Source organism: Anthonomus grandis, chromosome 7 (genome assembly GCF_022605725.1).
Source record: "Anthonomus grandis grandis chromosome 7, icAntGran1.3, whole genome shotgun sequence".
NCBI classification, from domain to species: domain Eukaryota; kingdom Metazoa; phylum Arthropoda; class Insecta; order Coleoptera; family Curculionidae; genus Anthonomus; species Anthonomus grandis.
Window position 1 is genome coordinate 33,161,592 of NC_065552.1, and position 12,879 is coordinate 33,174,470.

Sequence of the window (12,879 nt, forward strand, 5' to 3'; positions counted from 1 at the left end):
AGTTTACTTATGAGTATAAAAGCTTCTCTTTGATATTTGAGATACTCTTCTGATATTGTCTGCAGAGTGACATCGTTTCATTTTCTATGTATCTCATACGCGATATAATTAGACATTAGACCGGATATAATTAGACATATTACGGGAGAAAAACTTTATTTCCACGCGATCCAGACCTTATTTAGAAAATGGAACGATGATATAGAAAACAGGTGGAAAAATCAAATTCTCATTTATATATCCCCATGTCAGTCTCAAAATTAGAAGAGGTTGGAAATAAAATGATGTTTTTCGAGTATAATTAGACCTATTGCGGGAGTAATACACAATTTTCAGGAGATCCAGACACTATTTAGAAAATGACACGATGATATAGAAAAGTCAAACCAATGACGTCAATTTATGACCCCCTGGAAAGAATTCAAACTTCACATGAAATATTTTCTGGATCCATGTTTAGTTTTCGAGATATTGCGATGTCTCCAGTTAAATGGACCACGCTGTATATTCAGCTTCCATTGATGAAAGAGCTACACAGTTTTGTTTCCTTGAATGCCACGCGATTGGATTCTTTCCATGGAAACATACAAAGCAATTAACACTTTTGCGTGCGAAATGATCACCACCCCAATCTGCATCACACAGACCTATAAGTTCATTATTTGGCTTCGTAAACCTCAGTCCATAATCAATGATGGTACTTAAATACATACACAGGAATTTGGATTATCCAAGATTCTGGACAAATAAGACACACTATAAGCCATGTCTGGTCGTGACACTAGTGACAAATACATCAAGGAACAGACCAATCTTCGATATGGTACATCCACAATGACTTGACCTAAACTTGACTTCCATAGGGGTAGCAAGTGAACGACACTCTTCCATTTTGAATTCCATTAAAAGCCGTCTTATCATTTTTTGTTGAAAAATATGTATTCCACCATCACTCTGCTTTAACTCCATCCCAAGAAATGTTCTCACTTCAATTACTGTCTTGACTTTAAATTCCAGAAAGAGATTATTTATTAATTGTTTGACCTGATCTTCGGGTCTAGTTATCAAAGCAACAGAAATTTAAAAATGAATTTAAAATTCTGAAGATGCTTCTACTCTGACAGGCAAACTGAGATAGGATGCTTGAGAAAAGGTGAACTATGCACTTCAAACAAGGAAGAGAGCATCAAGCTTAAAATTCACTTTCCTGGAGAAGGAGTTGTTGCCTCTTGTTGCAAGGAAACAGAGAGAATTCTCCGATTATTTTCTTTTCACAATTTAAGAGTCGGTCATTTATTTCAGACATGCCTTGTATAGTTGAGTGAGGAAAGATACCTATCGACTATATAACTAAAGGGTGTTTTTTTGAGAGGTATACAAATTTGAAGTGAAATAAAACTATAAAAAAAAAATATTGACATGGTATTCGTTTTATTTAAAAGATATTGTTATGCCATTAGTGCTTAAAAATGATTTGAGCGCCACGGCTGGTTCGAATGTAGCGTAATCGGGAAGTCCAATTTTCGACCACTTTTTCAAGCATCTGGGGCCGTATCTCGGTAATAACGCGGCGAATGTTTGCTTCCAAGTGATCCAACGTCTGTGGTTTATCTTTGAAGACATGTGACTTCACATATCCCCAAAGAAAGTAATCCAGGGGTGTGAGATCACACGATCGTGGAGGCAGGCAGTTCACAGGTCCATTGCGTGAAATTATGCGATCATGGAATGTTTCCCGCAATAAATTGATAGTGTCACGCGCTGTGTGGCATGTTGAAACCAAAACTCTGCCACATCAAGTCGGTTCAACTGAGGAACAAAAAGTCGGCAATCATGGCTCTATAACGTTCTCCACTGACTGTAACATTCTGGTCTTTATCATCTTTAAAAAAATATGGGCCAATGATTCCTCCTGACCATAAAGCGCACCAAACTGTGACTTTTAATGGATGTAAGGGCGTCTCAACAAAAGCTTCTGGATTTTCTCCACTCCAAATTCGGCAATTTTGCTTATTGACGAAGCCGTTCAACCAAAAATGAGCCTCATCGCTGAACTACGAAGCTGAATACTGTTTTCCGCCCATTCACCGAACGTACGGCGCGCATAATGGTCACGCGGTTTTAGTTCTTGCACAAGTTGGATCTTGTAAGCTCGCAAGCGAAGATCTTGCTGCAAAATCTTCCACAAAGTGGATGGGCACAGCCCCAATTGTTGTGCACGATGGCGAATCGACTCATTTGGGTCCTCTTCAACACTATGCTCCACAGCAGCAATAACTTCTTCTGTGCGCACTGTATGGCGTCTTTGTGGATGCGTATTATCAACTAGAGTATGCCTGGTACGAAAACGATCCATGGGTTTTCGAATAACTTGCTCGGATGGCCGATTATGTCGACCGTAAAATGGACGCAGCGCACGGTAAGTTTCGCGAATTGAACTATTTTTTTCAAAATATATTTGCACAATTTGAAAGCGTTGTTCTGGAGTAAGTCTATTCATTGTGAAATGGCAAACTGTACTGACCACGAATACATCACCAACTGTCAAATTGACAATCACCAGAAACAGTTTTGACAACTTAAAATCCAAACCTCTAAAAAAAACACCCTTTATATGGATATTCCGAAATTATAGCTAATTAAAAATACGCTGAATCAAGGAAAATGTATGTTTTCCTTTAAGAAAATATTTTTTTTTTATTTGGGCCATGTACTCTATTCCTTTAAAACTGAAACTGGAAAGGGCTTAAAACGAAAACATAGATGTTGCCAGAAACAGATTCATAAGATGTTATTTAATTCGAAACATAAAATAATTCCTGAATATACAATTTTACATGTCAGAATAATGTCAAAAATTATATTTTTCTGAAAAGACTTCTAATACAATCCAGCAATTTTTCATGATTTAATATTAAAGAAGTTTTCTAAAAAATTTAAATTTTAGTCATCAAGATGTCGAAGGCAGAAAGAGTCGCCATGGGTGACTATTGGTCAAACATGATCGAAAAAGAAGCAGCCTTGAGACTAATGTGGTTTAGAAAAAACGAGCAAAGACTAAACGAAATCGCCAACAAAATTCCATCTAGAAAAGTCCCCGATGATGTTAAAGAAAAAATGAAACAAGATCGAATTGCGGCCTTTCAAACTATGAAAAAATATCCAAGAATTAAAACCGAAGATACCGTGCCAGTATTTGAGGGTAACCTGCAGGAGATTATGAAACCAGTAGATCCGGCAATGAAAAAGTTGATTTATACCGGGAGTAATAAGGACGGGCGAGTTAATTATCTAAAGGCAAGAACTCGTTTGTTACCAGAAGATAGGTACTATTTTCCAGAGTGTAGTAGCTGGGATTATGGCTGGCAGATGTGGGATGATGTTAAGAAAGTACCAAAATTCGGTTTTGGTAGGCAACAAATAATAAAAGACTCCTTCTATAGAAGAAGAGGGGTTGAAGGTGATCCCGAGTGGTATAAAGAACCTGCTCATATTAGTCCAACATTTTGCAATACATGTCGTTAAATACACATTCTCTCATCAGAACAGGAATAAAAACCTTTTTACCCTGATGATGTTGCAAAGTCATTGAGTATATACGAACTTTTAGGGAAATCAAATGTTCGCCCCTCCACGAAATCCATAAATTTATCAGAAATTTTCCTTCGTCACGGAAACGTAATTAAAATTTAATCGAATTAAAAAGTTCCTCGGGAAAATCTCTATCGACGAAGTTCTCTAACCGTTCAGAGCTGAAAAGGCCGCAACTTTATTCGCTCCTTAGGATTTCCATTTTCTAAATTTCTTAAATTTAATTTAGACCCTGTTGTGATGATTTATACTTGCTATACTTGTCAGGTACGCCTTGTTGAATTTCAATAAACTCGGTCAATACCTTGGTGTTAATCACTTTAAAGCACTTTTTGGATTAATTAATTTTTCCAGCACCCTAGCGAGGCGGTTGAAAGGACAGCTTTAAGGATCTTCATATTTAATTCGTTTTTTTGTCGAGTAAATTGTATTTAAGAGATAATGGGTGTTAAATTTGGGGACTAGATTATCACTTTTTTTATAAAGATAATTGACATAATTGTGCGAAATTTCTTCTGATGCTAGATTGGTTATTGCGGGTGACTTAATATTGATTTTTGTAACGAAAACCAGATACACTCTATAATGCTCAAGAATATGCTAACAGCTTATGGGTTAGTAATGCAAGTGGATTCACCTACAAGAATTACTGATAGTACTGAGTCAACCATTGACTACATTTGCTCAAACATTGAGAAAGTTGCGTGTACGGTCTCGTTTTATTCTTAAGTCTCCTCATAAAAAATCTCTGTGTCGGTCAGGAAGAAAGGAATTTTCGATGTATTTAAGGTGAAACTAAACTAACAAAAACTCCCAATCGAATTAAATAATGAAGGAGTTTTTAGTCATGAGCTCTTAGACTATAATAGAGTGGACCATACAACACACTGCAAATATTTTTTTGCGTCACACTTATATGGAGTCAGTTTTCTAGTGAGGATGTCGTCGGAAGACACGATCGAAAGCTTTACTCTACTAAATAAATACATTTTTTAAATAATAATTCATATGAAATTTAAGGCTCTGCTTTAAGTTAGACTACGCCACTGAACGAACTCATTATCGCGTATCAGCATGTACACACGTTCTGCGTAACTCGTATGCAAATGCCGCACGGTCTCGAGTTCCTTGAGATATTGAACGACTCTGTAGACCGTGGTATGTATTACATTCTAGGTTCTATAAATATATGCCAGCCACTTTGTGCTTCTGCTATGATTTGTAACGTAGAGACCATCAGCCAAATCCTGATCTTTTACAGAAACATTCACAGAAAACACGTGAGACATTGTTATCAAGAATCAGCAAGTGCTAAAAATTAAAACCTGCGTATACTTCGAACATTAAAAATTTTATATGAATTAAATCGATTGATTCAATTGTCAGAGCAGCAATAACAGCGAAATTAAAATCGTAAACAGTAATTCTAATATTTAGAGGAGAGGGAATTGGCGGAGCGGGAAACAAGGAAGAATAATTAACTATATGCATGTTCAACGAGCAGGTACGTATATAATACACACACACACCCGCTGAGTGTAGATTAAAGCCATATTTTAAATTTATTTCCACCCACATGCGCAATTACACCTGAACGTTCCCAAATTTTGATAATAATTAGCCTGCGAGATTTCATATCCGCGTATAATTTTATTTAGTAATGGCGGAACTGGATAATTGTGTTTAAGGTCGCATTTTGGATATGGAAAATTTATATTTTCTGTGGCGTTAACACTTCATAGTACTTTACAATATAATTTTAGTCAATAGATTGCAGACGAAATCTCTGTATTATTGTAGTCCTGAGATTGTTCGCATCGCAAAATGTATTCTCTTAATTTTAATTGTTTAATTGTTTTTTATAAGAAAGAAAATTAAGAAGATAAATATTTCAATTGGCTATTAGATAACGAAATTGCTTAAAAAAAATGGGTCTATTAAAGAAAATATTTTTCGTTCGTATGCTCCTTTTCAATATACTCTCGCCTTACCACAGACCGTTTTTTCCATTGACAGTCTTGTTTGGTGAGGACCTTTAGAAGCTCGACCGTTTTTTGCTTAACCAATTCCATCGACTAAAATCGGGCCCTTTTAAAGCACATTTTATCGTCAGAAAAAAAAGGTCGCAAGTATAGTATACAAGTATGTTAAGGTGCGTCCAGATCAAACCGCGCAAACCGTTTAGCAACATTGCATTACATTGAGAGTATGTACCGTTATCAGCTGTCAGTACTGAATTTACTGGACGTCGTTCCGATATTTATTTCAGTTTACTGATTCAGTACTGAATGACGTCATAAATGCGTCAATGACGTCATTAATCTTTACTGGATTAACTGGGGATAAAAGCTACTGTAGGTACAGTAAAATAGTGGAGGAATGTCAAAACTGTCAGAAGTGTTGTTGATGTTGATTTCTTGAATCTTCTTGTTTACGTTGTGGGAATTATTTTCCAAGTTCAAAACATAAATTGTTCAAAATAAAAGCTATGGCAAATTATTTGGAAAACATGATAAACTTATATTCCGAAGAGGAATTTAGATTAGAGAATTTTGAATTGTATGTACCTAGGGTACAAATTCAAAAGATAATATAGTATATTACATTACTAGTGAAGAAAGTGATATTTTTCACTCAAGTGGGGATGTTTTTGAAATTCACAGGAGTGTCTGAAATTTACTTTTTTCATGAGTAATGTAGGTATACACAATTTTTCCTAAGACCACAAATTTGCGCTCTTTAGCCCTTTAAATTTTTTAGAAAACTCGTAATTGTGCACATACTGCACTGCCGAAAACAAAAGTACATGTGTATTTTACTTTCTCACTGGAAATGTGTTTGTTCGAAAGTTTTATAAGTTAGGTTTTATAGGTTATGTTGTTGTTGTGAAAACAGTGCTGAAAACTGTTCCTTTTTTGGAGCAAAACAGCTTTAAAAATCGGAACGACAAATTACAGTAAAATCAGCACAGTACAATCCTGTACTGACAGTTGAAAACGGTACATACCCTCAGTGTGGACGGGAAAGTGCGCACAAACGCGCACTAACGATCTTCTTTGCGCGTGTTCGGTTATTGTTCCATCAGTTGTCGGTACATCAAAAGAAAACCGCAGCTTATGCGCGTCTTGGCGCGGTTAGTTTGGACGAAGTTTTTAAGGTGAACTGTTAACATACGTTTTTTTTGTTTGTGCGTGTATTGATTGTGTCCCATATCCACATTGACTGTTTGTGTTAATCGTGTGGTTAATAAATATTTATGAATCTAAGCCGAAACTGTGGAATCAAACCAATTGTAACAGTTACCACCTAAAAAACAAAAAGTATGACGCTTGAAGAAATAGCTAATAGCCTAAATGTGCATGTCGGTATTATCACATTGAAAATAACGAAGAAGAGGAATAATTTTAGTACATAAATAGAGAATTTTTTTTAACTATCCAATTTACCCCTCGACATCTTTTGTGTTCTGTAAAAGACATCGTTGATGGCTTCCAGCACCTATTATTGCCCATCCCAAGATGTTTAAATATTTATTCATCAGCGGTCAATTCACACCCCAAACCCGTTCATTAGGTATGAATTAAAACAATCAAAAATAGTCAATTAATTTATTTACACACTTTCCTATGATAACACGGTCATTCACAATTACTAAAAATATTTACTTTTACTGTATTTATTTACAATTATTTAAATTTCGCGTCAATATCCCGAACTTTACTTCACTGAAGTGATATCGGACTTTCATCGGCGATGCCGCTACTTATATACTCGGCAGAACGCTGTTCCGGAAGATGCTCGCCGACATTTGAGATGCCGTGCGACTTGTGTCATTCCGGAATAATGGAGAGATAGTTTCTCAGTGGTTATAATATTGTTACAATATATTTATCTGAAAAGCAATTGTTCATCTGCAAGCATTCAAGCAAACTTAATTGCATTTTTATTTTATAATTACGGAATTCATAACACCATTGGATTGGCTACGTCAAGCAACGAACTCGCTAAGGCAAGTGAACACTAACTCCTCTTTGGCGACTTTTGTCTCACAAAATGGTGTCGAATTTTTAACTATTGACTTTATTTCTACAGCTAGAAGTCAGTAGTGATGTGGGAGTCTCTCTCTCTATTTTCGAGACTTATGCAAAATAAAAAATATGCAGTTATTTAAGTTATTCTGATCGCAGGGTCAAAGCTATTTGGGCTAGTGAGCTGAAATAAGAATTATTACTTGATTCAGCGTTTATTACTTCATAGCATTTGATACTAGTTAGCCACTATATTTTTATAACAAAGCCTCAACATTACGGATTTAATTGATAGAAAGTAGCACATATTATTAGTTTAATACTATGTATTCCCTCTTCCTTAATCTTATCTGCAGTTCTTCAAGGACCTTACTCGCTTATTCGGTATTTTATATACAAGTGATAGAGGTTTAATATTTTGTAAAATACATTTGGGAATTATGTATGTAATAAAATATCGTGTAAATGGCTGCCTCGGTTTTGCTTACTCTTTTAACGAAATATTCAATAACGTTATTGTATACATGTGGTGGTATTTAATTGTTACAGCATCCAATTTCGGCTTTCGATTCTTCGATGGTGGTACGCTTATTGGCATAAATCTGTGACTTCAAATAACCCCACTGTTAGAAGTCTAAAATGAAGGCCAATTCTGATCACCAAATTAAGAAACGATACGATCAGGAGCAAACTCGTGCAAGATCGTCAATGTTTTTGTATATGTGGCACTATCCTGCTGAAACCACATGTCGTCAACACCAATAGCTTCCAAATGAAGCACAAGAAACTATTATCATAGCACGATAACGTTCGTCATTCAGCGTTTCTGCACTACCTTCTTTGTTTTAGAAGAAAATCGATCCAATTATTCTTCAAGACCATAATGTACACTGTACAATGACACGTTTTGATGAATTGCTTCCTGATGAATCATTCGTGGTTTTTCTAAGTTCTAAATGCAGTTTGCCTATTAACAAAGCCATCATCTCATCAGTAAAAATTATTTTATTTACAAAATAAGCAGGTTGTTCAAGAATCGAATTCATGAATTCGCTGTTCATGGTCTACCGGCAGAAGTTGATAAGATCGTTGGATTTTGTAGGCATACAGCTGTAAATCTGTAGTAAAAATTCGTTGAAATGTATCAGTTGAGATGTCTAATCTTGTGTAATGCTCCATGCTTACTGCCATCTGTCAACTTTCGATCTGTCACGTCATAATCAAGGGACATTATTACTGTCAAACATGGCGCTCGATTTAAATCTTGCGTTCTTATTGAAACACCCTTTATCATAAATTTCACCTTCACAGATCAAGCTAAAAATCTGGGGCTTCATAAAATGTTTCTAAAACTAATATGATTAAAATTACAATAAAATATTTAATTAGTTTATTTAGAGGCAAAGTATATTGCGTCCGCTAGTAATAGCCTATAAGTTAAACATCGTAAAGAGTATTCGTCTAGCCTTTGGGCAAGGGAAATCTGATTAGGAAAAAGAAACCAAAGGAGCAAATCAAAGCAAAAAGGTGGATAATTAAATAGGCGAACTCATCGAGCGGAATAATCGGTATTTCAACAGCGCGCCGTTGGGCCCGAGATGCAAAACACTTTGGTTGTAACAGGTCTTCTCTAATTAGGACGATGGGTGTGTAAAAGAGAAAGATAGAGAGATAGTGCCGCTCGGACAGCATTTTACTAATTTAATTGGTATTTCTTACTTAATACTTTATGCGTAAGTTACTTAGGGTTATAAATTTCAGGATGTCGGCAGGAGGTCCTTACAGTTAAAGAAGAGGCTAAAGCAGTATTTTATTAAACTTGAATAAATTAACAAGTAATCAACTTTTAAGCAGGAAAATTATGTTTAACGAGATTATTGTATAAAATGACAAAAGTTATCGTCGTGAAAGTTATTTCTGAAAGTTTTTTACAATACATAACGATATTGTAAACGAGAAACCAGCTGATTGTCTGATATTATGTAATGACTCAATTGGTATACCGCACGACGTCTCGAAGGTCCGCGAATCTTCCGGAATGGTCAACCGAGTATATAAGAAACCGCATCACCGCTGGGAGTCAGTTCAGCGCAGTAAAGTTCGGAATATTGGCGCGAGATTTAAATCAGACACAAACAGTTACTATACAATAAAAAGGAATGAAAGAATGAAGGAATGTACATGTGGAAATGGAGCAATTATCTATTTTCGCGCGTAAATTGTTCTAATTTACATCAAACGAACGGCAAAAACGCATTTAATTTGAAATAGATGTAGACCTTGCAGATTAAGTTATTGAACAAAACTGCCCAATTTTAAGTTTATAATTTATATCGATCGTAAAAACTAAGATTCAAATTTGAATACATTCAAATTCTATAGATTTAGGCTAAGAGACCTTACTCAAATCGTGAATTTTTATCAGCAGACATATTTCTTTATTTATCAAATTTAAGGTACATTCATTAAAAGCTGAAATTCTTGTAAACAATGATATGAAAATAGTAGTATTTTCAAAAATTGCATATTTGGCAATTTTTATTCTATATAACATATATTACACTCAAATCTCGCTGGAGAATTTTTGGATAAAACATTGTGGCCCTGAAAAAAGTATAAAGTCAAAATAAATTCCATAGATTTTTTGGAAATATGCTTATAGGTCACTCACTGGAGGCCATTGAACAACATACTGATCACTGCTATCGAGTTTTCTTGTACGTAGATTGGTGGCTACACTTTCACCAGTGGTTCAGGTCAAAACTGAAATACCAGACTCACAGAGAAGTGGATTGTGTGGTCTCATGGACAAGTTATACTAGTTGTTTGCTTTAAAATCAACTTTTCAAATAACTGAAATATTTTTAGCTTTATGTAGTATATGTAAAGTTCGTGGCAAAAAAATTGAAGTACATACCACTATAATATTCGGAGCTTCTTACGAAGTATACCTTAACTAACATCAACCCACAAAAAGTAACTTTATACGTAGTAATTTTCCTTCAGCTTCTTTTGATATACCTCAAAATTTTCCTCCTCATCTCGAAACCTCTACAATTTTGCCCTGAAAAGGCTTGTGCAGACTATCGACATTTAACTGCTGAAATATCTGTGGTATTTCTTCTTCTTTTTGGATATAGGCCTGTTCCAAATCTTCCCACGCTGTTCTATCATTAGAAGTCTGGATACTGCAATATTTGAATATCAAGTCTGACTATTAAATAACGAGACTGCGCCCCTAGCAGAGGTGGTGTTCTAGAGGAGTGGGAAAAAAACGAGTAGTGCATAAAAGCTCGAGTCATTCTCTTTAACCGACTGGCGTTTTAATATGGACACCACGAAGGTGCTGAGCTGCAATTCAAAGTTGAAATTCGATAAATTCATGGTCCATCATTCTAATGGCCGAAAGAGTCGATACCGCGTGGCCTGTGAAATGCAGCAAGACTTGTTTACTGCCCAGCTGAGTATGCATTGTGCAGCTAAGGATTTATAACTGTATGGAGAAAAAGTTTTTAGTAGAAAGTTAGGAGACATTTGAAAGCTGTGTTGGTTCAACCCCAGAGTCCAAGCACTCAAGATAACCGATGAATATATTGGTAGAAAGATCTTCTATTTGACATTTGGGACGCTTTATGTTCTCTAAAGCAAGAGTTGCTTGTCGAGGATCTGAGAAGCCTAGCAATTCCTAAACTTGCATGAGGACTGAGGATGAGTCGCAGATCAACCAGTTAGGAGGCTTCAAGAATGTCTATGGCAGATAGTGAAGGGCAATAGGTATGAGGAAGGAATGGAGGTTCCGGAGGCGACGAATCCAAGCAACTGGATGTGGGGACACGTGGAATAGCAAGTGAGGTGAAAGCAGTAACAATAAGAAGTGCAGCAAAAGCAGAAGCACGAGATAAGCACAAGGTGCAGGCTGTGTGGAGACCGCACATGCGGTTTGGCATTTATGGCATTTTTGTGGATAAGTAAGTTAAATTTTATAAAATGGCTCTCTGAAAATTTTGATGCATTAATGTTCTCTTCAATTAAACCGAAAAGCATGCAAATAAGAAATTAATTAGATGGAAAACTAGGTTCTAAACTTAACACAAAAAAACAGGGAGTCGTATAAACTCTTAGGCCTACTTGGTGAATCAGCAATTAAGCTAACCTAGCACAAACTAGTAACCACAAAAAAGGCCAAGATGGAGTCTACCTTTTTACACCCGCACTAAGCAAAACTATCTGTCGTACTTTACTACCAGATAAACACTGACATATTAAAAATAGGTTTGTCAATTTTCCCTAGACTTTAAGGTATGCACTTATCTGTTAAGTGCATAGATGTTGACATGCTGGGTTTAACTACTAGGCAATATCTTGTACCAACACTCGTTTAAGTGATTTGCAACTATGGAGCAACTTATAACTTTAGGCCATGGCTTAGCAACAATAATTTTAAAGAAAACTGACAGACCAGATTGTTGACATTACCATTGTTATGATTATTGATTTTTATCACTCAAACGAAATAAGCAAATAAATAATATATACTTAGTATTTCCTATTTGTTGGAAATTAAACCTGTAACAAACATACATCATCAGTCATCAGGTTGTCGAGAATCTTCCGGAACATCGTTCTGCCGAGTATATAAGGAGCCGCTTCGCCGATGGACGTCGACATCAGTAAAGAAAGTTCGGAATATTGACGCGACATTTAAATAGTGCAGTAAAAATAAATACGAGAAAAACGCTACAATATTATAAATTATCAAAGTGTGCACAAAGGCTATCTTTTATATACAGGGTCCTCGTTTTAAGTGATATTACTGCTATCGGAAGCGACAACAAATATGATTAATTAGATAAAAGATAGCAATTTTCGATGTCAATAAAGTTGCGTTTACAGATACGACAAATTTTTATTTGCCTTTGATAAATAGGAAAAAATAGTTAATCAATACAATTTGTTTAATTAAAAACTAGAAAACTATCAATGTTCATTATATTTTCTACAAAATAGGTTACTTTAAATAAATAAATATTTATATGAAGATAATGTCCACCATCATCCGATCAAAATAAAAAAAAGATATAATTATTATAAGTTATACAACAATAATCTAATACACAAAAATAATTCGCCCAAAGAAATGATCAAATATTCCTAATAAAACAAATGTTCCTAAAGCATTATAGGCCATTTCATTAGACACCAAAACGCATTAGGGCAAGTGCTTATACTATAAAATGGGTTTTCCCGTTCTCTCCCTACA

General features: G+C 35.4%; 2 protein-coding genes across 3 annotated transcripts in view; both read left to right on the plus strand.

Annotated features, from left to right (window-relative positions):
- Positions 1-12,879, plus strand: part of LOC126738807 (polycomb group protein Psc-like) — a 274,309-nt gene that overhangs the window by 141,468 nt on the left and 119,962 nt on the right. The gene's annotated exons all lie outside the window — the stretch shown is intronic.
- On the plus strand, positions 2,913-3,572 carry LOC126738812 (protein ATP6V1FNB-like). The gene has a single exon (XM_050444255.1). It carries the CDS (start codon positions 2,956-2,958, stop codon positions 3,523-3,525), a length of 570 nt encoding a protein of 189 aa, XP_050300212.1. The 5' UTR covers positions 2,913-2,955; the 3' UTR covers positions 3,526-3,572.